Source organism: Halichoeres trimaculatus, unplaced genomic scaffold (genome assembly GCF_033239565.1).
Source record: "Halichoeres trimaculatus isolate MK-OKI-2021-1 unplaced genomic scaffold, fHalTri1.1 fHalTri1_scaffold_6, whole genome shotgun sequence".
In the NCBI taxonomy this organism is placed as follows: Eukaryota; Metazoa; Chordata; class Actinopteri; order Labriformes; family Labridae; genus Halichoeres; species Halichoeres trimaculatus.
In genome coordinates, this window is record NW_027437184.1 from 15455180 (window position 1) to 15482917 (window position 27738).

The 27738-nt window shown below is 39.0% G+C and overlaps 2 protein-coding genes across 9 annotated transcripts in view; one reads left to right on the plus strand and one right to left on the minus strand.

The window, feature by feature from the left end:
- Nucleotides 1-401: 401 nt before the first annotated feature.
- Nucleotides 402-7738, minus strand: nlrc3l1 (NLR family, CARD domain containing 3-like 1). 5 transcript variants are annotated; one of them, XM_074672857.1, is made up of 9 exons: nt 7409-7644; nt 6920-7111; nt 6714-6804; nt 6195-6465; nt 5517-5624; nt 5279-5356; nt 5084-5192; nt 4733-4973; nt 402-3806 (listed from the first exon to the last, which is right to left on the minus strand). In XM_074672857.1, exons 4-9 carry the CDS (start codon nt 6368-6370, stop codon nt 2209-2211), a joined length of 2310 nt encoding a protein of 769 aa, XP_074528958.1. In that variant the 5' UTR covers nt 6371-6465; nt 6714-6804; nt 6920-7111; nt 7409-7644; the 3' UTR covers nt 402-2208. The 5 variants fall into 5 exon arrangements, with proteins under 5 accessions (XP_074528958.1, XP_074528959.1, XP_074528960.1 ...); XM_074672858.1 differs by lacking the exons at nt 6920-7111; nt 7409-7644 and adding an exon at nt 7677-7738; XM_074672859.1 differs by lacking the exon at nt 6920-7111.
- Nucleotides 7739-13041: 5303 nt separating this feature from the next.
- LOC141791267 (connector enhancer of kinase suppressor of ras 2-like) overlaps nt 13042-27738 on the plus strand; it is a 46093-nt gene continuing 31396 nt past the window's right edge. For 2 of the 4 annotated variants that reach the window (XM_074671548.1, XM_074671549.1), the window contains exons 1-6: nt 13042-13548; nt 19106-19269; nt 21193-21395; nt 22806-22911; nt 24914-24955; nt 25079-25198. In XM_074671548.1, the coding sequence (XP_074527649.1) occupies nt 13485-13548; nt 19106-19269; nt 21193-21395; nt 22806-22911; nt 24914-24955; nt 25079-25198 (699 nt within the window). In that variant the 5' untranslated portion in view covers nt 13042-13484. The remainder of the gene's footprint in view (nt 13549-19105; nt 19270-21192; nt 21396-22805; nt 22912-24913; nt 24956-25078; nt 25199-27738) is intronic. The other 2 variants (XM_074671551.1, XM_074671552.1) reach the window with 1 other exon arrangement.

Below are 27738 nucleotides of genomic sequence, written 5' to 3' on the forward strand. Positions count from 1 at the left end.
TTGGATTTTTCTTTTCAGCTTCCAAAGATGAATCTCCAGAGATCATTGGGCCCGACCGCGTCCAAATAAGAGCTCGTCCAGGTAACACAAATTACAAACTACTTCTCTCGCATTTATAGCTTTTACAACGAGTCATATTAGATAAGGTGTGAGTATTCATATCGTGGGGCTTTTTTAAAGAATTTCTATGAGCAAGATCAATACATTAACAATGTCCATTGGATCTGGTGATTTTTTCTTCACAGGTAAGCAGGTGCTTCTTCACTGTGGAGCATTTGCAAACTGTGAGGTTGATATGGCGGTCATCTACTGGCTCGTGAATGGCTCTTTCCCTGAAGACACATCTGACAGTGACAGAATAGTGGAATCAGAGGAGTGAGTAATAAAGTTTTAATTTTAATCTTAAGATATTTAGGACACAAATTTCTCTTAGTTAAAAAGCAAGAAAATATTTTTTTTGACTGACTGATACAACATCCCAAAGCCAACAAAAACATAAACTTTCTGAACTTTGTCTTAGATCAACATTAGAGGGCAGTGCAATCCTGCAGAGGACTTTGCTTCTGAAGAATGTCACATCAGAGGATTTTAAATCCACCTTCACCTGTGTTGTAACCAATGCTGCTGGGACAGCATTAAAGCACACAACACTGTCCACTAAAAGGAGTGCATGCAATGTTGGAAAAAACAAGAAAAACTGAATATTTCTGGCCAACTGGAAATATCTGAGCCACGTCTTGCTTGCCAACCCACTCATATAAGTCAATGTTATCTGTGAATGTATAATCTTTGAATGCTATGCCAGGGAAATGTTGGAGAGAAACAGTGCTGTATTTGGTTTCATACCTACACATGATGCTCTTCAGATGCTTTCTGTCAGTGAGAACACTTATGTGTAGAAATCTGGGCCTAACTGAACTACTCCAAGAGGAACCAAATACCACTGTGGATGATCATTCAAAGTATTTCTGTAGCACCTCTTTTTAAAAGGAAACATACTGTATGATTTTTTTTATTTTGCAGTTTAAAGTAATTTAAATTGGTCTGAATATGTCTGTATCCCACAGAGCTTCTTTGAATTGATGGCAGGTTGTATATGAAGAGAAGTCTGGGTAATTTGCTGACTTGTTGTCTGCACTTGTATCATTGTCATGTCTATGAAGTTCACCATAAAAGATAAACCCATTATAATGTCTCAAAATTGGATGTTTGTTGCTGATTGAGTGATGTAGACCCTGATTTGTATTTTTAAGCCCATTATTTCAAACAACAGCATAGACAGATGTCGACTACTTAAAGCACAGACACTCTTACATGAGTTGTATTTTCATACTTCACTTGTTGCTTGAAGTGTATTCAAAACAGAATTAAAGCCAAAAATCAAGTCACAATGAATCAAAGAAGTTTAAAGCAAGCAATGAAATTTTACAAGTTATGAAGAAAAACTAGAAAACTTTAAGAATTGTGATACAACAAACAAAATGGTAAAACAACTAGCTTCAGATGCTTCTGATGAGTCCTCACAATTCAGTGCTTCTGTGAAGGAACTTTGGTTTGTGTTGGTTTTGGCGCCCCCCTGTGGACAGAACAGTGCACCTACCCTGCAACGTGGTTTAAGGCATCAGGAATAGCTACAAAAGAGCTTCTAACTGATCTGACCTCTCCTGGTGATAGAGGGGCCTTAAAATGATTTTAACTTTGTTAACTTAAATAACAAATGTACAAACCCTTTACAGAAGCTTTTGAAGACAAATATCTCAGCGTTTGATTCTGTCATTCATGATTAGCTTTTTTTTCCACAGCAAACTGAAACATTTTTAAAAGTGAAATAAATCGGACAAATGAAAACATCACCTGGAGATTTGCAGATAACTGAGACATTTTGCATTTGAAGTTGAGCCTTGCTGTTAAAATGATAATAAACAATATTATTTAGTCATAAAGAAAATCTAATAAAAAAGTACTGTTAACATTTTTACACCACACATGCACACATTTAAACTGTGTTCTTTAAACTTTTTTTTTTTTTTACATAGATGATGTATTAGTGTAGCTGTGGGAGGATAGTTTGTTTTAAGGCTTTGTTAGTGCTCATTCCAAATGAAAAAGACGATTCTCAAAGAAAACCACATTTCCTTAAGAATAGTTAACATTACAGGGAATCAATTTGGTTCCAAAAGAATTTGTCCCAGAGATGTTTGAATTGGATCAACGAGACGCTGCCTCCGAAGCTGACAATCCCAACTCCTCCAAGCAGCGCTGCAAGTTGCTTGTTCTTCCAGGATGTTGATTCTCACTCATCTTCTTTCTGATGAGGGCCGCAGCATCCTTGGTGACGGTTGGCCATTTCACAGTGGTGGTGCAGAACGTCTGGAGAAGTTCCAGGTTGGTTTTGGTTGTCATTCCAAACAGGAAGCGGAGGAAAATGTCCAACTTCCCATCGTCATACTGCATGCTTCGGTCCACAGCGCTCCTGTACATCTCCATCACCTTGAGCCCCTTCAGCATACCTTTGACCTTATGCTTCAGCTGCTGCTCGAAAATGTTTTTCCCCTGATTTCTAAAGGAGAGAAACACGTACAGAGCAGCCAGATACTCCTGCATGGTGGGGTGAATGAAGCTGATGACTATTTCATTAAACAGCACAAATGGTTTTGTGACAAATACGGTGCAGAGGCCACTGTTGACCACCGCCTCTTGGTCGCTGACTCCAAACTCCTTCCAGTCGGACTTGGTGATCTTGAACTGGCCTTGTTCCAGCATGGTGAAGGCCAACTTCCCCAGTTTCATGAGGAAGTCTCTCTCATGTTCTGGCTCAAGTTCCTGAGCTCTGCGCATGCGATGCTGACGCGTGAGTACGAGCAGCAGCTTTGTGTACATGTAGGTGATGCTGCTGGGCAGCTCTGCCTGTGTCCCCTGCTCAGTGAATATGCGCTGGCACTCATTAGCCACCACTGAGCAAAACAAGGGCAGATGGCACATGATGCGAAACGTTCTTACAGAGTTGATGTACTCTATGACACGAGCTGCTTGAGCTGGATCTGGAAACCTCTGTGTGAAGTATTTGTCTTTCTCAGAGTCACGGAACCCACGCACTTCTATCTCGTCATAATGTGCATCCCAAGGGATACAACGCTTCCCTTGGGGGCGTGAAGTTACAATGAAGAGGCCGCGGTAGAGCAGCCTCTGTCTGAGGAGGTTGACCACGATGATGTTCAGTGTGCTGGGATCTGTGTGGTCACAGAGAAGCTCAATGTTCTGAAAGTCAAGGTTACCGTTGTACTCATCAAGTCCATCAAAGATGAACATCATTTTGCAGTCATCAGATTTATAATCCTCTTCCCTCAGTTTCTTTGTTTCTGGGTAAACTGTCTGTATAATTTCCAACAGGGAGACTCTTTGACCTTCAAAGTGTTTGAGTTCCCTGAACGGCAAAGGAAACAGGAAAGACACATGTTGGTGTGATTGCTTTTCAATCCAATCTAGGATTAATCTCTTTATCGCCACAGACTTTCCTGACCCTGCTGCTCCAGTGATCAAGATAAACTTCAGGCTTGTTTCCTCCATGCTTTCGATGCTCAAAATATCCTTTGTAGAAAGCGGTGTCCCTGGCTGTCGGTTGCTGTCCAGCTTTTCAATGGTCAAAACCTCATGCTCAATATTTGGGCCGTTATCACTTGTTGTGGTGATGAGGAGATCAACGAAGACATCATCTAAGTGCTTCTTCTGCCCCTGCATTGTAAAATCCTCACAAACTTCACTGTATTTCCTCTTGAGAGTCTCACACAGGTCGTGACGTACTTCATCTGGAAGAAAACATACACAGTCTCAGTGTTCACTTAAAACTATGAGAAAAATAGTTTCTGCTTCATAAAAGTCAGAACAGCACTCTATTGCTGTCAGTTTTGAGTTTAAAAGAATAAAATTCAAATCATTTTTCCCCATAATAATAAATTTCTACAGATATCCTGAGATTGACTTTTTAAAATATACATTCTTCCATAGATGGCACTCGATCAGCCTTTGTGTGGCAAACAGTACGGAACCCTTGTGCATTGGAATCAATTCAGTTCAATTCAGTTCAGTGAAATCCTTTGCTTTTTCTTAACCACCTATGATAATCTAGACCTGTATCCTAGTCTTAGGTCACACTGGCAAACCGTACTGTGCTGATAATGCTTCAGCCTTGAAGCCTGGTTTGTTAGGCCAGTGTGACCACAAGTATGATTCACTTCTCTGTTTTGGTACACTTGAGAGTAGTGGGCTTTGGCACAGTTCACCTCATGCAAGAGCACAAGCACACAGACAGCGTGTACGATCCACGACGTATGATAGCTGCAAAGCTCCTCTCAACAATCATTTTGAGCACTAGCGGGGAGCCAGAGGGCTGTCGGACCAAAACAACTTGACATAAGCAAAAATTATCTAAGGTTGTAGCAGTGCTCTCTGTATCTCACTGTGCTGACTGTGATGAGATCACACTTCGTGTAAACAGACGCTTCACAATGACGTAGGTGGGCCATGTGTGCGTGAGACCTGCTAAAGTTTGGTTCATATTGCAGTAGTGTGACTGCTGGCCGTACTCTCCAGTGGGGAAACGGCGCTGCATGGGGGTGGCAAACGTGCTTGTGTTTGGATGGTCAATTTGACCGGGCCCTGAGCCTTTTTGATCCCTTTAGCCCACTTCAGATTGCCAGTAATGACATTTAGAGAAATACAGATTTCGACATACTTCTGATGCGCAGAGTCTGCAGATAATCAACCAACTTCTTTCGCTCCAGTTTCTCCAGAAGGGTTGTGGTGATCTGCAAAGACACCTCCAGGCTGTAACACTCTAGCAGCCTGTCCACAAGGGCCACAATGTCCATGCCTTGTGGCGAAGAGCTGAAGGACCTTGGGTAACGTTTCCACAGCATCGTCTTGAATTTCTGTAAGTCCCCCTCAGAGAGCTTCTTAAGAGTACAGCTAATAGCCTGATTAAAAAACAAACACAAAAATACATCACTATTGCTTTAAACGGTAGAATATGTCCTGTTTTCTGTGTGATTTCATTTACAAAACAAAATGGGTAACACGAACCAACCTCAAAAGTGAACTTCACTGTCAAAGAAGGATGCCTGATTTCATTTGGGTCTGTCATCAACTCAGGTGTGTCAGTGAGCTCTGGGACAGCATCATCTTTGTTTTTTTCCCTGTGGATTCCACAGTGCAGAGTTTCAGCATTTAACAACAACACACAACAAAATGAAGAAATAGCATGCACAGGTTGCTTCCTTACTTGGGTGTTTTCTTCTCACAATCATCGCTGTCAAAAGAGTAGCAGCTCGAGAATGAGTCTGATCTGTTCAGCTGGACCCTGAAACAAGGAAGACAACCAGGCTCAGTGACACTTCATTTGTCTACACTACCACAATAAAGAATTAGTAGGTCCAGTAAAAGTTACAGCAAGGGCAAAAAACATTTATTTTTAGCTGTTCTAGTTATTTGCCCTACATGATTTTTGTTTTATTTTTTACCTTGTGGAGCTTCCCTCCTCGTCCTCGTCCTCCATGTCGTCCACATTTTCCTCACTTGTCATTGACCTGTAGCTCATAGGTGGAAGCGGAGCATGGGCCACATGATGCCTGGAGAAAATGGAATGGAAAAATGACATGATAGTGTTTTTTGAATCTTAAATTCTAAGAGGCCCCTCAACAAGGCAGCCATAGCACATGCTCAATAGGAGATCATTTTGATTTTAAAGATTTTAAGGCTGTGTCTCGAGCAGCATTATGCCTTTTGTATAAGATTAAAGGGTTGACAAGGGCTAATGAAGGTTCATAGACAGGGAGAGAGGCTTTAATTTTTAACATTGTGTGTCTATTAAAGTTATCAATTTTGCCTTTTCTTGGTGAACCTAAAACTTGCTGCACAGATTATTACAAAGAACATCTACATTAAAATATGTGTTTTTTAGGTATGATTGAAAAGAAAAAAAACCCATTTACATCTTTTTTTGGGGTGGTATTGTAAGTTCTTCACCTAGTCCTCTAGGGGGAACTACTGAGCTGTCAAATCCTTCTGCTTTTACATTGGTGTTACTAGTTCTTAATTTCAAGAGAGTTGTTATTCTTTGACTATATATATTTCATTATTGGAGTAAAAGCACTACTGTTCAGTGTCACGGACATGTTAAAAAAAATAAGTTCCCATACCAGTTGCTAATGTCCATTGGACTCGGCCCCAGATCCAGAGACGGTCTTCTCTCTGGGATGTAATACAAATCGTCATCTTCATCTCCACCATCATAGTTCACATTTTCTCCTCGACCAGACACTGCTTCTCCAATTGAGGAGCTGCCTGATATGGAGGCTTCTTCAGGGTCTTCCATGATGTTGTTCAAAGGTTTAGCCGACTACCAATATGACAAGAATAAACACATCATGTTTCCTGGGCTGGTCTCACAGAACAGCAACCTGTCTGTACCTGCAGAAAAAAAAGGTCTCAAGTTAAAAAAATCTGTTCTCAAATACTATCTGGTTGGTTGAAGAACTTTGAACCAAACGTAAATCCCGCAACCTTAAAGTACAAATATCCTGAAATAGATACAAAAATGGGCAACATTGCAATTAAACAGCCCTGTTTCCACCAAAGTGTGCTTATTCTCCAAAGATCAAATTCCCAACAACAGAAAAACTACAGCTAAACTGGAAATGTATTGTATTTTGACTTACTTTTTTGTTTTAAGTTTGACAGTGTTATCTCTGCACTTTCAATCAATGTATCGATCAGTACAATGTTCATCCTTCATCTCAACTTATCTTCCTGAAAAAAAACAGCAGTTGATGATTGTACATCAAGTTTTAAGCTTCATCTATATTATTGTATGCACAGAGCAAAAACCTACTGTACAATAAGGGAGAAACACAACAAGTCTTACCTTGATGCACTTTTTTAAGTAGTGTATGTCTCTGATTTCAGTTTAATTTTCCTGATACCTTTTACTTTAAGGTGGTTGCTGAGTTTTACTTTATTTGCATCGCTGAGCATGAAACTTGGTTGGCTCGCGTTCATCATTTAGCATATTCGCCGTCTCTGGTATAACTATTCGTCACACTTATCCTTATGATCCCTGAAATAAATATAATATAAATCATGTATATAATTTACACTCATCCGAGGGTGGCAATTACATAACTGTGCTGACTAATTCTGTGTTTAAGGGCATTTAGAGTAACTCACAAATGTAAAACGAGCCTACTCCGGCCTCTCAGATACATTAAGATCTCAGCAGTTGCGTATTATTTTATTACACCTACTCTAGCTTACTGTTGCGATAGGCCAGCTTATGATTTACTTATTATTTCGTTTCACGCTTTCACAGTTAACATGTGACTGTGACAGAGTGTTTCACTGTCATACAACTCACCAAATATGACCTCCATATAGAGACAAAATGAAGATAGTCCCCTGGTTATAAAAATGTTAGCATTAGCCACTTAGCTTTGTAACTTTCCGTCAGATCAAACAACATCGATCTAAACACAGGGGAGTTTTAAATCACGAAACTGAGAACAAGACGGATGAGTTTTACTCAAGAATTAAAAAATGACTTCTAAAACTGTGAAACGTATGAATTCAGGTGTGATAAATATATCTTTCACTTCTTCGCCAGAATAATAAATACGCCAACTTACCGATCGTTAGAGGAAGTTTCGAATTCTTCTTCAGTATGGTGCACGGTATAAAGAAGTTAGGCTGCCACCTGCAGGCCAGGAAGACGATTACATTTATCTGTTGAAATTTGGTTCCCAAAAACGGCCACTCCAAGCGATTCCCACAACTGAGGTACTGCTAATTTTTTGGGGGGTGTATTCGAGAACATTAGGAGAGCTCTTGATAATCACACTTTGTGATCTTATTCTTGGCATGAACTACAAAACATATCCCAGTATGTAACTCATTTCGACATCCCTTGAAGTTACTATGGGTAACTCTGTTACCCAAATATAAATAGGGCTGGCTTTGGTACATTTGAAAATATGATGAGTGCACATTCTAACACAGGATTCCAGAAGCTGTTTAAAAAGTTTTATTGCAGCAGGTTAAGCGAATGGATTCAGGTGACTTTATCTTAACAGAGTACAAAGGGAATCTTATACTAACTATTTAGTAAAACAATAATAAACAAATGTTACTTTTACTTACATCAACAAAGCATTGATCCATCCAGTACAGAAAAATAACTCAGAGTTGATCAGGTATCTACTAGAAGTAATCAAATATTACATCAGAATTAAACAATCTCAATGATTTAGCCGTGTTGGTTTATGGACACATTAAGGTCAGTATTGTCCAGATTCACCCACAGGTCTGCTTCCTTTGTCAGCCAGCTGAGGTTTGGGGGTAAAGAGGGAGACTGAGGCCCACAGGGTGGAGTTACATAAGATCTGGTGGGTATGACCCAGGCAGAATTGACATGGAGTCTTTATGGATGCAGAGGATGAAAACTTGGGCTTTTACAAGCCCAAGCTTGTATTGTAAGGTCTAAACAATGTAATGTATGACCTATTGAAATCAAGACAAAGAAAATGACGTTTTTCTAACTTGATTTTTTTTTTTCAAAGGTAAACTTCCAGTTTAATTCTGGCCAAACCCTTTGATGTGATGTCACACCAACTTTGTCATGTGTTTTTGCTAACCTTCTTTCAAAGTAAAGTATTGGTATTAATTGCTTTTGATTTTACCTTTGAAAGAAAGTCTGGGCTGTGTACTTGAGCTGTCCCAGTTTCCCTGAAATTAAAAGAAAAATCAGGAAATCAAGTATAAAATTTCTTGATTTTAACGGATATAATTTGATGTCAAACACTGACTCAAGCAGTATAGAAATTTATGAGTTGTCATGTGAAGCCCATTTAAATAACTTCAAACTCATATGTTGTTTGGAGGCTGAATGTGTAACAAGAAATCATCTTTTATAGGTTGATCATTTATCTTATCTTTATCTTGCACATTGCAGCAACAAGGCCTTAACCCAGACATTACAACATCATAACAAAGGCCAAAACACCACATACTTTAAAATCAAAGAGAATACTAAATGGTAAATGCAGAGAATTAAAATATGATAAATCAACTTTGGAACACACAAGTTGAAATTGCAGAGCAGTAATCGGAACAAGTATCCTATTATTTCACAAAAGACAGCTGTGAACAGGTGAGTCTTCAGCCTGGATCTAAGAGCATTCCTTTTCTTTCAAATACCACACCCCAAATTCTTTGTATATTAAAATTTCTTCTTTTCTGTTCACGTTTTCAGGTAAAGGCTTCACTGAAAAATCCTTACAGCATTACTGAAGAGAGATGGTATTATGAGTGTGATTTTGGACTTTCTTTCAGGTTATTTACTGCACCTGTGAAGCATTTGTTGGGAAGATGCTGATTTATAGCCCTGCTTTTACACAAGGCTGATACTGTTTGTCATCTTTGTTTATGTGCATGGCCACTGGTATCTCCATCTGACTGCAAAAAGTAATTCACAAAGGTTTTAACATCATTACAGCTGGTTTATTTGTTCCTATCTCATTATTGTATATACTGTGTTCATTAACATTTATGGGTGAAATCCAGCCACATCATCAAGCCTAATACTTAGGAACTGCTGGTGCCTGTATCGATTTATGATTATTGACCATGTTGAATGTCAGAGCTGGCACTGTTAGGGTTTCTGCTGTATTGATCCATACCACCTGCTTGTGTCATATTATTTGCAACTACTTGAAAAATGTAAATTCATTACCAAAGTCATTCACTTATCTATTTGATTCTATTTTTTTCCACATCCTGCTCTGCTCTTGATCTTTAATCTGGTTTAATGTTACATACTGATTCGAAGTGAACGAAATGAGCAGGTGCTTTTTTATTGTCTATTTGCCATTGCTCATTCATGCTATAGAAAGGTCTTTATGCATAATACAAATGTTACTGGACCTTTTCCAAGATGGCTCAGTAAGATCATTCATTTATTCAATGAACAAAAACCACATCCCTGGGGGATAACATACAGAACAAAAGACAATATTTCAAGTTATTCAACCTTTGGACTTGACATGCAGTTTAAATGTAGTATTTGGTTGTCCATAAATATGGGCTGTCACCCTCAATCTGTTTACAAACAAGCTTGGCTGCAAGTTAGGAGCGAGGCACTGGAAGCATCCTTGTCTTGTTAGTGACCGCTACACTGAGCTTTGTGTGATGGAGGCGTGAGCAGCGACAAAGACGGCAGGAGAAAACACTGGCATGTATGGGAGAGGATAAGTGCCAGGGAGATTGGGGGTTAGGCAAAGAGATCATTTAAAGGGAGACTAAAGTATAGATGTGCAGTTTCAGAGGCCTCTGGAAGTGACCATACTGCTTGAGCAGTCCTTTGAACATATTGATCTGTGTTAGGCAATTAGATAGTAAAGCAGTGTTTGTGGTTTCCATTTTGTAGAAACAAAGCTGAAAAATGTCGAACTTAGCAGAAACTTTTACTGATGCCCAGAAAGACACTGGTATGGTGTCAGCTGATTTGCAAAAGCAACAGGAATGCAAAAGCCATTACACAAATGCAAACACAGCAACATTAATGGAAACACTACAACACAATGGAAGTTAAGAGGAAAGTTAAGGACACAGAAAAGTTGTGAAGATTTTTTCCTTTTTTTCACCTTCAGCTATGATTAAATATAGCTCTAATGCTAACGTTATTGATTCATAGAGCTACATAGAAGAAGATGATGACGACACAAGATATTTTACCAGTAAATAATTCAAAACAAGTACTATAAAGTATATCACAACACCCCGATGGAGCTATATTTATCATAGATGAAGTTAAAAATAATATAATTTACTTACTTTCACAACTTTTCTGTGTCAGTTGGGATAACTAACCTCTCGTTTTGTGGTGTTTGCATCTGTGTTGTCGCTTTTTCATTCATGTTGTAGTTTTTACCTTTGTGTTTCTGCTCAAGGCCACTGTACACTGGTCCAACCATAGTTCATTGAATTGTCAGTGCCACATGGTTTTAGCCCATCTTATCGTCTCACTAATATATCCAAATATCAAGACATTACCGTAAACTTCAGAGCATTTTTAATTGATTTAAGATGCAGACGCTTGCTTTTTCTTAAGATGACAGTGCATCACCTTACCCCTTACCACACCTCACTTTAAGATCAACACATCTAGAGGTGCTTACCGAGGCACATGTTCAGCCCTGATTACATGATGTGGATACATGTATTACATGTAACACAATTTTTCTCAGTTGCATCATTGTCACTCGTCCACATCAAAAAAGCAGTTTCTAATTCCTTTGAAAAAGTTGTAAATTCATCCATGCAAACAGTTATGTACAATTCTCTGCTGTTTCCTACATTACCAATGGTATAATGTAATAACGTTGATCTTTTGATGTAAGAAGGGGGTCTCAAGTCTTGAGGTTTACCTTCCTTAAGGTCACAATAGGGCAATCTTGTTTGTCATACTGCATGTATACTCTGCTAACCTGAATAATGTTGAGAGTTGGAGGACTGTACCAAGAACTCGTTTGCTTTTGCCTTTCTTTCTCCCTTTGATCAAAGATTTGTGCTAGGCCCAACTGAGAAGCGTCTGTTTTACTTGGGCAAGGCCCAACCTAGAAAACTCTAGGATAGCAGTCAACTGCTTATGTCATGTTGATCAAAATGGATTATCAAGGGTCTCTGTTAAATAGTCTCACCCCACAACATTTAGTCATTGCACAATTCTTAACTTGCAAAAAGGTGAAAATAATACGTGAAGCAACTTTCCACACACTTCTATTGGACAGTTTTTTTTCTAAATCTGTCTGGATTGGTAAATTACTCCCTGGTCAGTCTGACTTTCTCCAACAAATAGAAATGTGTTAACCATCAGATCAACCAATGAGCAACCGGTTTTCTGAAATAGCTCAAAGGTGCATCTCATGAACCATTAACTGGCAAGTATGCATTGTTCATTGCTGACTCTTGTACTTTTGCTCTTATATAAATAATATTCTATTCTATTCTATTCTATTCTATTCTATTCTATTCTATTCTATTCTATTCTATTCTATTCCATGAGAACTGACTGTCAAATTGAAGGAAAAAAAACAACAACTGGTAAACAATGGTATGATTCATGTTCCATTTTTTTTAAGGAGGTGGGCTGTATGACCAGTGCAGTCACCAGTAAACAGTATTCAGTGAAATATATTTGGGCTTCACTCTTGGAAGTAGCTGTGCTATTCATCTTTACAAGAAATTACACAGTCTTAAAATCATACACGATGTCAAATATGAAAATATTCTGTATAGCAGTCAGTGTTTCGCATATTTTGTTTATTTTTTTCAGCCATAGAAGAGGCTTTTCTGCAGAGATACAGTTGGGAGAAAAAGCATGCGAACCCTTTGGTCCTACCTGGATTTCTACATAATTTGGTCAGTCAGGTTGGCGGAAAAGGCACATTTTCTTCTGTTGAAGCTGTTCTATTATTTTACTTCTGTACTTTGGGTCGTTGTACTGTTGCGTCACCTTTCTCCCACTGAACTTTAATTCAATTTGTTATCGTCATCTGTCCAGGACCTGAGACAGCAAAGCAGCCCCAATCTATGATGCCCCCTTCTTCACTGTTGGGATTAGGTTTTGATGTTGGTGTGCTGTGCTTTTTTTTCCTCCACATTAAGTTTTTGTGAATTCCTTTGGTTTCATCTGTCCACACAATACTTTGCCAGTAGTGGTGTGGAACATCTAGGTGCCCTTTGAAAACTTAAAACCTACTGCAATGTATTTTTATTTTTTTTGCCAATCTTATTTAGTGTTTTCAATGATTTTTCTACATCTTTAAAAAAAAAAAAAAAAAATAAAAGATTGCAATCAACATTTTTAGAGATGTTATACTGATCAGTTCCTAGATTTCAGACTGCAACTGCTGCCTCTTTGTGGCATTAACCACCTCTCATACATACACACACACACTTCGCACGGTGAGGGCTGTGACTCCATGTCTGTGTATGAGGGAGGATGCTCAGAGCGAACCCAACCTTCCCAGACGGCAGTATGAAGTGACAGTCCGTGCGTTGTTCTCTGTGCTCTGGATGCGCTCTGGGATGTATTTTGGAAACGGGGGTCGGGCAGTAGCGACCCACCAGCATCAGCGCCACTGAGCCTGACATGAATGACAAGTAAAAGAGCTCTTTCAAGCGAGCAAACAGCACAGGAATGTGCTCAACTCTGCTGGGCTGCACTCAGGCTCCTCAAAGCGACATTTTGGACCTACCTCGGTTTGTTTGTAAACACCCAGCAGAGAAGACTCTACCAAGATTAGCTTTTTGATTTTTTTATTTTTTTTTTAATTTTGTATTTTTTTCTTTCCTGTTATATTCCAGAGGCGGGAGTGACGTTTCTTGGGAGTGTTTTTTTTTTCTTTTGTGAAGCGTGAACAAGACAAACTTCTACCATGGCACTGGTTATGGAGCCTGTAAGCAAGTGGAGCTCCAGTCAAGTGGTAGACTGGATGAAAGGTAAGGGAGGATTTATACACGATTATTGCTAAATGCATAGAAGCTTTTGCAATGAATTTAATGGGAGTGGGAATGCGACTGAACCCGGATCCACTCGAGATGCTTAAAGGGAACAAAAACACCTGCTGAGCCTCGAGGTTCTGGCTCATCGGTGCGAGGCTTTAAGGGGCTTTTAATTACAACAGAAAATCAATAAGTCGATTTTCCCAGCCTCTTACGATGTACAGCCGACTTGTCCTCCCAGATCGTCATGTACTTTACATCCTTACGTCCTCAAAAATCACCAAACGGTTTTAAAGCTCTCCATTGTGCCCTGCGGTTATTGTTAACACGGGGATACCTCGCCTGAAGCGGGAGAACACAGCGGAGATTCAGCAATCACATGCAGAAAACGAGCCCTCCCTGTGGATCAGGGGTCAGAATATTTGTTTAGCTAACGGAATCAAAGTGAAGAGAATTTCTTTTAGCTTAATATGTATAATAAAAGCTACAAAGCTTCTGATATAAGAGCTTGTGCAGCCATCTGTGCCATATGTCCAACCACATAAGTCATTAAAAAGTCACAGCTGACTTAGAGGAGAATCATGAAACTCTGGCTTACGCAGTTTCAAAACCCCACTGTGCAATGAAAAAACAAAACAAAAAACAATGTGATTCCCATCTAGGAATACTGAAAAACAGTATCTATGTCTGTAATGAAAACTAAATTGGCAACAACTTATCAAAGTTTGCCAAAAAATCCTGCAGACCAGTGGGTTTTAATTGCTCATGCATGAAAATGATCTATTATGAAAAAGCTCATATAGGTGAATGCAATCACATGATGATGAAACTAGAAAAAAACTAGAATTAGGCCTGGGATTTTTTTTTAACTGGTGAAATTGAAATGGAGTTGTAAAAATTAATTAATCATCCATCAGATTTGGCTCCTCTTGGATGAGAGGCTCCTCCGGGGAGAGCTGTCTGCTCATTGAGTCTCCTCAGACCCATAAATACCCAACACAAGCCCATCAGGAGACTTTCAGGGCAAAGACAACTCATTATTTTGTCTGTTTGCATTGCAAAGTCAGTCTGCTGCTATCGAGTATGTACAAACTGTAAGAAGATGTGTTAAGCTTGCTGGGAGGTTGCTCCCAGTCCACTGTTTGTGTGTTTGTAGTTCTGTAATTGTTAAGTGTGTTGTTTTGCTGAGCCACGTGCTCACGTGTCAGGCCAAAGCCCTTCAGAGACACTCCGAATGAAACATGCATCTTTACTGCCTCAACACACAACACACACACCCACATCCTCACTCGTAACTCTGAGCCTGAAGGCCTTTTTCTGCTGGCTTAGACATATCATGATGGAAAAGATCAGAACACTCTCAGTTTCAGTCGTGCGCCACAAATTTCACCTGGTTCTTGGAAAAGCTGGGTGTGTTTGAAATAAAAAGAAAGGGACCAGCTTTGTAGAGAATTTGTAAACATGTAGGAGACTTGGGGTCAGCAGGATGTGACGAAGGGTGAAGACAGAACTACCACAGCAGTTCACAAAAGATCTGAGACGTAAATAAGCTGAGAGCACAAGTGAGAAACACAAGCAGTGGGGAGTGGAGATTGGATATGAGAGAGAGGGCTCTTCAGCGTCCCACATCTGACAAGTGGAGCAGAGATGATTCTGTGCCCAGAGCCGGGCAATGGTAATTTAAAGTGAGGGACAGAGTGGCACTGGGAGACACTGAAGGAGAGGAAGGAGGGAGGGAAGAAAGGAGGAGAAGCAGGGGGAGTTCATTCTTGTTTTACATCAACTCTGATTCCAAGCACTGGCAGCGTTTTGTCGTTAGCATTCACAGGTTCCATTATTAGCGTAACCGTTCTGTGATGTCACTGGAGGCCAAATAGGGGCACCCTGTGACCTTCCCACAATCCCACTCTCCAACCCCCTCCTTGCCATTTGTGTTTTGTTTGAGCAAGACGCCCCATTCCCAGCTGTGACAAAGCCGCTTTAAAGAGAAGATTGTCCTCACAAAGGAGAAAGAATCCCGGCTCTGGCGTAAAACTAGTTCATGCAAACACATGATCAGTGCATTTTGGTATTGTTTCACAAATTGGATATGTGTTTTGAAGCGCATACCAAATTCCTAGGCTTAGTATAATCTCTTTTCTCCTTCTGACTGTGTGCATTATCATAATTCATGCTTTTTTTTTAAGTGTATCAGTTTTGTCCTCGTGCTCTTTCTTGCACACTCACTCTCCTTGTCGCACACTGACAGTGATCAATGACAAGTCAGATTAGCATAAATCCATTCTTACAATGTTAACAGTCTTAAACGCCTCTATCACCTCACATTACCAGTGGATTATCTAGCATGGAGATCAGGAAGTGTCAGTGCTGTGCTTTTAATTTCTCTTCAGCCTGCATGATAATCTGACCCGAGCATGAAATGGACAGCAAAATTGATGCAGCGGAGATTACTTTGTGCAATCAGTGAAATAGACACCGGCTGAAGGGGCTTTTTCTGACATGATGCTATGAAATCAGACGAGACATTTTATTTTCAAAGCATTCATACAAAGCATGTTAGCCTAGCATGCTGTCTTATTCCTTGATGTGAGTTTTAAGTCTTCATTTTCAATTCTTAGACCTAAACTTACAAGGCACCCTTTCAAAATAGAGCTATGACGCTAAATGTGAAATCGGAGGCTTTGAATCCATAAAATTAGCGGTCACTGCTACAGACACTGTGGAAAGCTTCATGTCCTCTCTTCACTTATTTCTTTATTTGCTGTGGTCAGAGAGAGTCGCTGCCAAAACCCTGGCTTCATGGTTTCTATAGCAACAAGGGAATACTTCACTGACATAATGAGTCTCAATTAACTAAGTAAAGAGGGTGATTAGTTAAGCTTTAAAGTTTTATGCAAAACCACTAAACTCCCTATGTTTCCCCACCACCGCGAAGCTGCCAGCTGAACCCGCTCTGAATGCCTGATCAGGTTTAGACACAGCACTGAGGCACATGTACATGATTGGTCCACCGCGATGAAAAGGAGAGATGAGCAAAGAGTTGTGTGTGTGTGTGTGTGTGTGTGTGTGTGTGTGTGTGTGTGTGTGTGTGTGTGTGTGTGTGTGTGTGTGTGTGTGTGTGTGTGTGTGTGTGTGTGTGTGTGTGTGTGTGTGTGTGTGTATCTTCTGTGAGAAGAGATGGAAACAGACTGAGTGTATAGAAAACCCCTCACAAAGGCTCTGTCTCTAATAGTAAAAGGATAGCCAGTTAGCATTCAGGACACTGTCGAATGACACAGTTATAGTTTATGTGTATGTATAGGGGCAGGACATGAATTATTTCATTTTTTTTAAACCAGTAAATAAACAGAAAGTCAGTTGTTAGCACACTGCTAGAACTTAAATTTTGGTAAAAGTTTTCTCTAATTCTTCGTCCAAACATCTTATTATACTTTTTTGAAAGCCACGCTGACCTGACAATCACAAAGATAAAGCCATTTCTGGACATTAAAACCCCAAAAGTAAGGACTTCATTTCTTTTAATAAGTTAAAAATATCTCCCAATGAAGAAAGACAAATATTGATAAGTTTCTTAAAATACAGTCCAATACTTTTAAGTAGGGATGCACAATATTAACGAAAATTTCTGCCGATATGCACAGCCAATAAGGTGCTATTCAGTTAGGATTATTATTATTTTCCATCTGAAAAATAAGCTCCTTAAATAAAATGTAGCACTTCATTTATTTGCACTGCAGAGCTCTGTGTCTGTTACCAGGTTGTTACAGTAGCTCTAAAATAATCAAATGCAACTTGGTTATGTTTAAAAATGCATTTTACATTTAAAGTTCATGTGATCTAAAGAAATTATTTTTCTGTATTTTGATACTGAATGTCTTGAGTTTGAAAAAATAATACATTTCTTATTTATGGTAATATGAAATGTTTTTTGTCTTGTTTTATGTGTGTTTCTTAAACAAATAAGACCGTCACAATTAGAGTAACATATAAATTCCAGTACAGGATAAACTTAGCTTTCTTTACAGTAAAAAAACAAACTAACTAACTTGTGATTATCGGTATCTGTATCGGCCAAAAAGGGTTTCGATATATCGGCATATCAGATATCAGCAAAAATCCAATATCGTGCATCCCTACTTTTAAGAGTACTTAACCTTAATTTTGGCGAGGTGTATCTTGGGAGTAAGATCCCGGCCGACCACTCAAGGGCTGACCTTATAGGGTGCATGATCTAACTACAATGCCTTTCCAGTGCCCCCATTGGCCTTCTAAACATAACACCACCGCCTGTGTACAGCCACCGTCCTTGTAACTTTTGACATGTTTCAGTGTTTTTTCCCCCCGCCAAGGAGGTTATGATTTTGGGAGAGTTTGTCTGTTTGGCTGTGAACCACATAACTCAAAAAGTAACAAACAGATCTTGATGATTTTTTTAGAAAATGTTCAAAATGGGATAAAAAAGAAGTGATTGAATTTTGGAGGTGATCCGGATCACTGTCTGGATCCAGGATTTTTTTCTCTAAAGGATTCTTTATCATTGTGAGATAGGGCCATTTTCACCATACGTGTATATAACGCAACAATAAATGGTCAAATTGCTTTGCAAAACAATACAAGACAAGGTCATCATAACTTCAGTTGTAAAAATACAATCCAGATCCTGGCAATATTCTGGATACTAAGGTCCAGAATATGAAAGATGTACTGGGTCATCATGAATTTCAACACTGTCAGGTAACAAATTATTGTACAAACCTGCAACTAACACCAAATTGTGGCAGACAAGTCTCCCAAAAGGGAGTATAACTTTAAAGTAGGATTACAGTGTAATGTGAGGATCATAATATGCTTGGCAGAGGTCTGCGCTCTCTGAGTGCTTTTCCAGTTCTACTTTTGTTTTTAGATTTGTAGTTTAAGATTGAACTACAATACAACATGTCCAGAGTCTATTCCAGGTAAAGTTCATGGTGCTTGTTTTTTGATGCTGTTGCTCAAGACATCCTTATTTTTTGTGCTTTATTCTTATCCTCTAATCAGAAGATTGTATTGCATATTATCTTTTGTCATATGGCGAAAAAAGGCCCAAAAGATTCATCCACTTGAAGCATACATTTAGGTTGAGTTGGGTAAACTGGGGTATACTGTGCAAACCACAGACTCTGATCGGAGGTGCAGAATCAGTCACTTTGTTTTCCTCTGCTGCTCCATCAAATGCTTGCGACTTCACACCTGCTGCTGCAGTGAGAGATGTAAAACAAGCCGAGCAGAGACACACAACATCTCTTTTAGTTCAAGTCCACCTCAGGACTGATGAGGAGGGGGACCTGTCAGTTTTCTTCTGTAACACGGGCTGTTTCACACTTTGGGACATAACAAAATACAACCTGTGCTCACACTTCAGAGATTTACAGCACAGATTCTGGCAGAGAAAATCCAGCCTGATTTGAACACATTATGCAAATTCACAAGATAACATAGAGCCAGCGAACAAGACTTTCACCTTGTTGTGGTGCTGTACTGAAAGTTTTCCTGTCATGCTGTTTGGTGTCCTCAGGGCTGGACGACTGTCTGCAGCAGTACATCAAGACCTTTGAGAGGGAGAAGGTGGGGGGAGACCAGCTGCTTCGGATCACTCACCAGGAGCTGGAGGACCTTGGAGTGTCCAGGATTGGCCACCAGGAGCTCATACTGGAGGCTGTGGATTTACTTTGTGCTCTGGTAAGTCCAAACTTCCTCCCCCATCTTCTCACTTCAATGCACAGCCACGTCAAAATGTCCCAGACAACAGCTGTTGAATAAAGTAATGGTCACACAGTTGTAGCCCTCCAGGATAACTTTCACTGTTTTGGAATCATACTAATAAACACATCAGGTTTTAAGTTTAGTGTGTGTATGTAGTGTTGCAAATTAGCCAAGTGTTCTTACAGATATCAAAGAGTTGGAAACTTCACAACAGGGAAACTGATTTAATTTCCCTCACTTTTCCAACATCACAGCAAATCTATCAGAGCTAATAATCTGGCTGAGATTCCCTCTACGGGCGATCCTTCGAGCTGTCATTAGTGCTGACGTGGATTACAGCCTCCACTGCAACTCATTTCTGCTCTTGGTCTCACAAACACAAATTTGAGTTTTGTGTGTGTCAGCTGCTCTGCTGATTGGGATAATGTGCTGCTAAAACAGTCAAAGGCTAAAATTAATACAGCTGATCACAAATCTGCTACCTCAAAACAGTGGCACAGTGTGATTCTGGTCACCTGGGTCAGGGCTGTGTGAGAGGAACCATTGTGTTGCAAGTCTTAATTCAGAAACCCTTTTTTTTTCTGAGGGAAAGCAGAGTAATCTCTAAAACATACTCGAGACATCATTTTACACTAAACTGATAGACAAATAAAACCTGAAAAAGCAGAAGGTTTTAATAATAAAGTAACGTCATAAAGTTGAGCTAAGTCCTGCCTTTGAATTTCAGTGAAAACATCTTTAAATTAGCAACATTTAAGTTATCAAAATATCTTCCACAGGATCTTGTGGTTGTGGCCAAAACGTGTTGGATCTCATCAGCGTTTTTTTTTTATTACGTTAACTTTGAACTTGGTCATCCTATTCTGTGACATGCGATGTGGTAACCGTGAAGTTGTTGTGGCTGACAGTGCTCCTGAGATGTCGTCATCGTCCTTTTTGTGTTAGTAGAGTGACCGAGCCACAGCACATTAAACCTGCACTCATATTCTGCTGATTATTAAGTTTTAAATATCAAAGGGCTAAAACCGCATTTAATTGCCTTCCTTGATTAATTTGTTGATTTTGTTTTTGGTAATCTGCTGGTGTATGAAATATCAGGAAATAACAATAAATGTGTTGTACAATGAAAGCTAAAGTGGCAACATCAAATCATCTGTTAACATTACTGGATACAGAAAAAAGCAGGGAATCCTTCCCTGAAAAGCTAAAACTAGACAGTTCATGGAATTTTTGCTTTGAAATATAATCAATTATACATCTAAGGTGTTCGTTTACATTGTGTAAATCTTGTGTGTACTACGAGGATGAGAAGAGAGTGTGGGAAATAAAGATGGAGATGCGTGAGACAGCAGAGAAACATAGACAGAGTGGATGGAGCTTTAGTGGACCGAGGTCACAGATGCAATCTGAATCTAAAGTCTTCTCATCCCACATCGCTGCACAGGGGGATGGGGGTGGAGGGGTGGGGGCTTGCTTCAACCCCAAAGCTTCTTATGTAACTGGGATTTAGTTTAAAGTCTCTCCGGCGCTGCTGTATTAAATATGATTAGTGGCGCTCCTGCTGCGCTCTCCCCTCCTAAGAAACTGTGACGTGATGACGCCCACAGGCCTCCACGTGCAGCTCTGTGTTCAGGATAATGAGAGTTGTGCCTTCCCTACACATGCAAAATAACAGCTGGAGGGGAGCGGGGCCGGATGGATGGGTCACTGGTTTCCTTCCTCACATGTTCCTCATACAAGCAGCATCCTCTGTGGTGACACAAGGTGGGCTCTCTTGTCAGAGCTCTTTTATTCACAGAGCAGCGTCCCACTGCAGAAATTCTTGGAAGGCATTGTAGCTAAAACAAACAGAGACAAACTGGTCAAACAAAGTGAATTTACTCTCCTTTTTTTCTACAGAATTATGGGCTGGAGACTGAGAATCTGAAGACTCTCTCCCACAAGCTCAACGCGTCTGCCAAGAACCTGCAGAACTTCATCACAGGCAGGCGGCGCAGCGGACATTACGATGGCCGAGCCACTCGTAAGCTGCCCAACGACTTTCTTACATCTGTGGTGGACCTGATCGCTGCAGCCAAAAGCCTTTTAGCCTGGCTGGACAGGTGAGAATTGCAAAAAGGTGCAAGTGTCTCTGTCAAAAGAGATAACAATAAAGGACTATTCTATTCTAACCAGAAAATATCAAATAAGATCTTTCATGCTCAAAAGTCTCTGACCACTAAACCAGGAATGTGTTCAGACATTTTTAAATACGATTTATTAAACATTCCTTCCTCTTGATGTCTCGTTTCTACATAAAAAGTGGCTCATGTAAACAAATTTCCCAAGTTTAGTTCCAAAAAATGCAAAAAAACATGGCATTTGAGCCTGTTTGATATAAAACACTGTTTATATAAGATTCAGGGTTTTTTTTTCTGTCATCTGTCGTCACTCCTTGGTTTATTTAGTTTGGTTTAGGGATTTCATGATGGTTACGTGTTTTATGCTATGTCCATGCCAAATAAGCTGACAAGAAAAGATGAGTAAAGGCCTTATATAAGAAGACTTTGACAGGGTGGCCAAAAAGGCACCAAGAAAGTCTATTTATACGTCTCTTTATCCCTCCCCTCTCTGTAGGATTCTGCTAATGTGTTTGCGTCTGTGAGTGTGTGTTTGCGTGTGTGTGTTTGATGAAATCAGGAGTTCAAAGCAGACAGCATTTGACAGAAATAACAAAGTGAATCACTCTTTCTTTTCCCATCAAATCGGGATCTACATAATCTAACGCACTGAGTCTAATTAAAATTCAATATCAAATGTTTCATTTTCTTGTTTGAAGGCATCATTGTTGGCAAAATTACACTTTGTAGTCTAAATGTGAGGCTGAAGGCAATGATCATGTGCTCCGGAGACAGACGAGGGAAAATGAAGAAATGAAAACATTAAGAATTAAATTTAAATATTTATTTTTAGGTTGTGTAACGAGCCATAGCGTAACAGTGTTCGCTTCAATAGGTGTGATCACTGAAACAGGTTCATTTACATTTTCTTCAATATGAAATAACTACTTTGCATTGTTTGCCTTATATTTTTGTTGTACTGTAGTGCCAGGAGCATTTACCCCGTGATGCCTGTTGTTGCAAATTTGCGACATACCCCGTCAGGTCATGATGCAGCTGAAATGACTTTTGTATCATTATTACCTACTAAAGATCATATCAGATTCACTGTGTCACAATATACTGGTCAGGGATGAACTTCTCATGTCTATACATATAATATAACTTGGTTATAACTATTGTGTGTGCTATACTCAGATTTACAATATCAACTCAATTTAACATCTGTAAGAATGCAAAAACACATAAAACCAATATGTCTATCATTGTTAATTAATTCAGGCAGTAAGGGATTAATATTGTTCCTCAAAATGATATCTAACACACTAACACACTACTGTAGATTGAGTTGTTGATCGACATTGTGTATGTAGAAATCTCCCAAAGGAAGAATGGTCTAATGGTTCATTCCAGGTGCTCCTTCTTTTTCAGGTCCCCATTTGCAGCAGTTGCTGATTATTCTGTGACCAGGAACAACGTGATCCAGTTGTGTCTTGAACTCACCACTATTGTACAACAGGTACATAAACTGGCAGATACAACTTGATCATTAAGACAACATTTTGAATGAATCAAACCCAACTACAAATGTGGTGGTGTTGGTAAAATGTCATGTGTCTGATCAAGATTACTGATAGTCTCCCTGGAAAGATTCTGCATGAAAGTTTAAGGAGCATTGGGCAGAAGATTACTGTCATTTGCTTGAAAAAGAAAAAAAAACTTTTGCAGCATTCAGTAAATTGCATGTAAAAACGTCCAGCTGAGAGCCTTTAATATCCTGAAGTAGTTTCAATGCTGCGTCTTCAGGAGCAATACTTAAAAGCTTTTGGGAGAAACTTTCTGCGTCTGTTGATTTCGATGCCCCCTGTGGACAAAATGATACAGTGGTACTACGACTTACGAGTGTCCCAACTAACCAGTTGTTTGAGATATGAGCTGTCTCTCAGCTATTTTTTTGCTTTGAGTTGAGGGCTATTATTAGGGTTAGGAGCCAGCTTCAGACTCCCTGTGCTCACATTGTGCTCATATTTGTTCTTGCAGTTATTTTGCAAAACTTTCAGACCCTAGAAAAAAGTTGCAACTGGGTGTGCAACAAAGCTGTTTAATGGCACTTGCCTAACTTATTTTAAAAACATTCTGAAAGGAGGGGTGAAACAGACTTCAACAAACAGGTTTTAATCAAAATCACCTGCAGATGAAACTGAAGAAAGTGTGGAGAAAAGAGCGAAATTCAGCAAAATAAGATTTAGTTATTCAATACTCATTAGTTATTAGTTTATTTCTCTGTTTAAAAAGATGTAACTAAAAAATCGTGGTGTTTTTTGTGGGTCCGGAACAGAATAATGGCATTTCCATTCATTTTAATAGGGAAAAATGATTTGTCATACGAGTAATGTGAGTTACAAGCTCCATCTCAGAAAGAACTAGAAAAGCACTCAGAGTGCAGACCTCCTCCAAGCATATTGTGATTGTCACGAAACATTTTAGTCCTACTTTAATGTTATACTCCCTTTCAGCAGACTATCTGCTACAATTTGGTGTTAGTTGCAAGTTTGAACAATAATTTGTTACCTGACGGTGTTGAAAATTATGATCTCCCAGTACATATTTCTTATTCCGGATCTTAGGATCCAGAACATTTCCAGGATTTAGATCATACTTTTACAAATTATTTTAGATATTATTGTGAACTTGTCTTGTATTGTTTTGCAAAGAAATCCGACCATTTATCGTGGAGTTATATACTCATATGGTGAAACCGGCCCTATTTCACAATGATATAGAATACCTTGAAAAAATACTGGATCCAGACAGTGATCTGGATCACCTCCAAAATTTAATTACTTTTTCCTTATCCCATTTTTAACATTTCCTGAAAATTTCCTGAAGATCCTTTTGTTAATTTTTGAGTTATGTTGTTCACAGGCAAACAGACAAACTCTTAACTTTAGCCATTATATGCTATGTTCTAGTTTTGGAAACCTCACTTGTGCTAAAAAGAAGTGCAAGTAAAGTAGATCAGGCTTCATGATTGTCTCTCACCTGACAGGTATTCACTCATAAAAAACAACTTCATTTTCTGCCTTCAGCCTGTGAATACTGACGGTCATAGCTAACTGTATGACTGAGGAAGAGCAGGAAACAATGACAGCACTGATGCTTCAATTGTTTTTAGGACAGTCTCTGCAGAGGAAAATGTTTATGTGGAGTTGAGAGAAAAAAATGTAAGTGGGAAAAATTGAAGGTGGGAGTAAAGAGGGCGATCAGGAGAGAGAAGAAGGCAGAGCGAGGAAGACTGGCAGAGAGACAGAGAGAAAGAGAGAGGGACGTGCCTCCGCAGTGGTGATTCATTTGTTTTGTGTTTGTGCATGGCTGTGTGGGAGTGTTGGGGGTTATAGGTGCCAAGCTGCCCGTTTTTTTTTTTTTTTTTGTGCTTATATCCACCTACAGCAGAAATGCCAATAATAACTCCATTTTGACACGTTCTCTGGAGGTAACAGTGCTCTCTAAATGTTCCTCAGGACTGCTCTGTGTACGAAACGGAAAACAAAATCCTAAATGTGGTGAGTTCATGACTTTTTAACCTTTATCACCTATGTTAAAATCACAACAACAACAACAACAACAACAACAACAACAATGTGATAACTCTCAGATTATAATCATCCCTGATTTGTCCTCTCCAGTGTAAAACTTTGTCTGGAGTTTGTGACCACATCATCTCCCTGTCCTCTGATCCGATGGTGTCCCAGGCTGCTCATCTGGAGGTTGTGCAGCTGGCCAACATCAAATCCACAGAGGGACTGGTAAGACTGACCCTCAGTCAAATCTACAGAAAGAAACACATGTAATTTTTAAGGGGGTCATTTTACTCTGTTTGTCATCAGAAGCCTCTGGAAATGTGTTCAGTATACAACTGAAGTGGTGAGTTTCATAATAGACAGATTTTAACTCCTGCGTGCAAATATAAGGATGAAACAGCTAATTGCTAATTTTGTATCATCACAATTTTTTTTCATTGTAAACTTAACATTGTATTTTGTTTATTTATTTATTTAACCTTTATTTAACCAGATAAAACCCATTGAGATCAGGATCTCATTTACAAGGGTGACCTGGCGAAGAGGTCAGCAGCACACACAATAATTATACAAGTTCATGTTAAAATTTAAGGCAATGAATAGCAAATCACAACAATAGATAAGGCAGGGCACTAACTAAATAAGTTGAAGGAAACAGTAACAATTTAAATATAAATAACAAAGGTATATTTCCCTGTAGAAGACCCTGCTCTATAGGGATTTGAAACACTGATTTTTGTGTATTTGATGGTTAACCCTTATATTGTGTTGGGGTTAAATTTGACCCTTTTTCAAGTTTAGGTTTGAAAAAAGTACCACTTACTTTTTTTGGTATCGGAAAAATGCTTAATCTAATCCTTAAAAACAACTATTTTAACACAACAGAAGAAATTTTCAACACTGTAGTAAGTTTTGAAGGCCTCAAATAAAAAAATGGTGACATCTGTGGTGTAACGGTTCAAAATATGTCACATACATACACGCACACACAACTTGTGAGTTATTTTTCAATTCGCACTTGCTATTCTGAGTAAAAAGAATTGGTTTAATGAAAAAGAAAGGGTTTTTGCCTTCCCCTAACACATATCCATACGAGTCTGTTTTGACCCGCAACACCACAGATGTTACTATTGTTAATAATGTTAGGTTAAAAACAAAAAAACACATCTAACTTTTTGGTAGGTGTGCTCTAATTTGAGTTTTTAAGACTTGCATAATGTGCTTATTCATGGTCTGTACTATTGAAATAAAAATTTGACTTAAAACAGTTTTTTAATTAAAAACAAGTGGTATATTGTAAGATAAAAAGAGTATAGTGCCAGAAATATAACATTTAAATCACTTTTTAAATGGATATTAATACATAATAAGTAAGCTATGAGGTGAAGAACAATATTGGGTGATAGCTGTTGTTTTTAAGTATATACAAGCTAAGTTTAACCACAGGTCAAATTTGACCCCCTAACACTTGAGACGTTGGCAGCTTTCCAACACAGTACAAGGGTTAAGCCAATTTCTGACTCTAATCTCAGAGTTCTTGAAAAAGTCAGAATAATAAATGAAACCTCAGATGTCTCTCCAGTAAGAATACAGAAAAAAGTCAGACTTTTAATTCCTACTTATTCTTAGAATTCTGAGGAAAACAATCTAGCCTTTGTTGCACTGTTCCATTTATTTAATACCCACAAGAGAAACAAGTCTCATGAATTCACAAGTAACCCAGTGCTGCTGGGACAAATGTAAGGAATAATGTTTGTTGGTGAGCAGGTGGTAAATGTAGATACCCAACATTGTGAGACCCCAGTACAACGCATAATCACTTGTTGTCTTTGCATTATCTTGCACTTTCTATCAGATACCAACTGAGCTTTAATACCAAACAAATATGACAATTATTGATTTAGACATGATGTTAGATAAATTTACATAGCTGTTTCTGTTGTCCCTACAACTCATGGTCTCAATTTGTCCGTAAACAACAGGCAACCAAGACTCAGCAGCTGAGCTTTGTTAGAGATGGTTAGTGCCCAGATGCTCCTCAGGATGCTCTCATATCTAAACCTAGTTACTGTTATTATTTCCAGGATTTCAAGACCAGCCTGAGACTGAGCTCATGTTTTTAGCATGATGCCACCAGGCAGGGGTGAAATGTGCCAGACCATTTCTAGGATTTTTAATGAATTGGGCGATCAGATCATCCCTGGTTATGCTTTTGTTGTTGAGATTTAATGAGCAATTATACAGGGTTCTGGCCAAGTATTAGATCGATAGATAGATAGATAGATAGATAGATAGATAGATAGATAGATAGATAGATAGATAGATAGATAGATAGATAGATAGATAGATAGATAGATAGATAGATAGATAGATAGATAGATAGATAGATAGATAGATAGAAAGATAGATGAAAGATAGATAGATAGATAAAATACTTTATTAATCCCCGAAGGTAAATTCCTGTAACGCAGCTTGGTTTTGCACTTCTATGCTAATAAAGGTATTCTAACAGATAATACAGTCATCTAGCCACATGCTGTGTAGCTTCTGTGAACCAAACACCTAAAATATTGGTGCTGACTTTCTTTACTCAGCAGCATCACTCTGCACAGACTCCCCTCTCTGGTAAACACAGCAATCTGTGAGAGGCACACAAATCCAACAACTATCACACATTATGCACCTGCACACGAGCAGGCTTCTCATGAACACCTTTGGTAACACTTAAACTTAGCTTGTTAAAATATGAAGATATTGAATTGTTT

What these genes read in the sequence shown, in the direction of transcription:
- nlrc3l1 (XM_074672858.1), bottom strand. Translation starts at nt 6,370, where the DNA reads ATGGAAGACCCTGAAGAAGCCTCCATATCAGGCAGCTCCTCAATTGGA. An exon ending in GAGGAGGGAAGCTCCACAAG is followed by an intron (nt 5,357 to 5,516) that starts GTAAAAAATAAA and finishes TCCTTGTTTCAG; the next exon opens with GGTCCAGCTGAACAGATCAG. An exon ending in CAGTGAAGTTCACTTTTGAG is followed by an intron (nt 4,974 to 5,083) that starts GTTGGTTCGTGT and finishes TTTTTTAATCAG; the next exon opens with GCTATTAGCTGTACTCTTAA.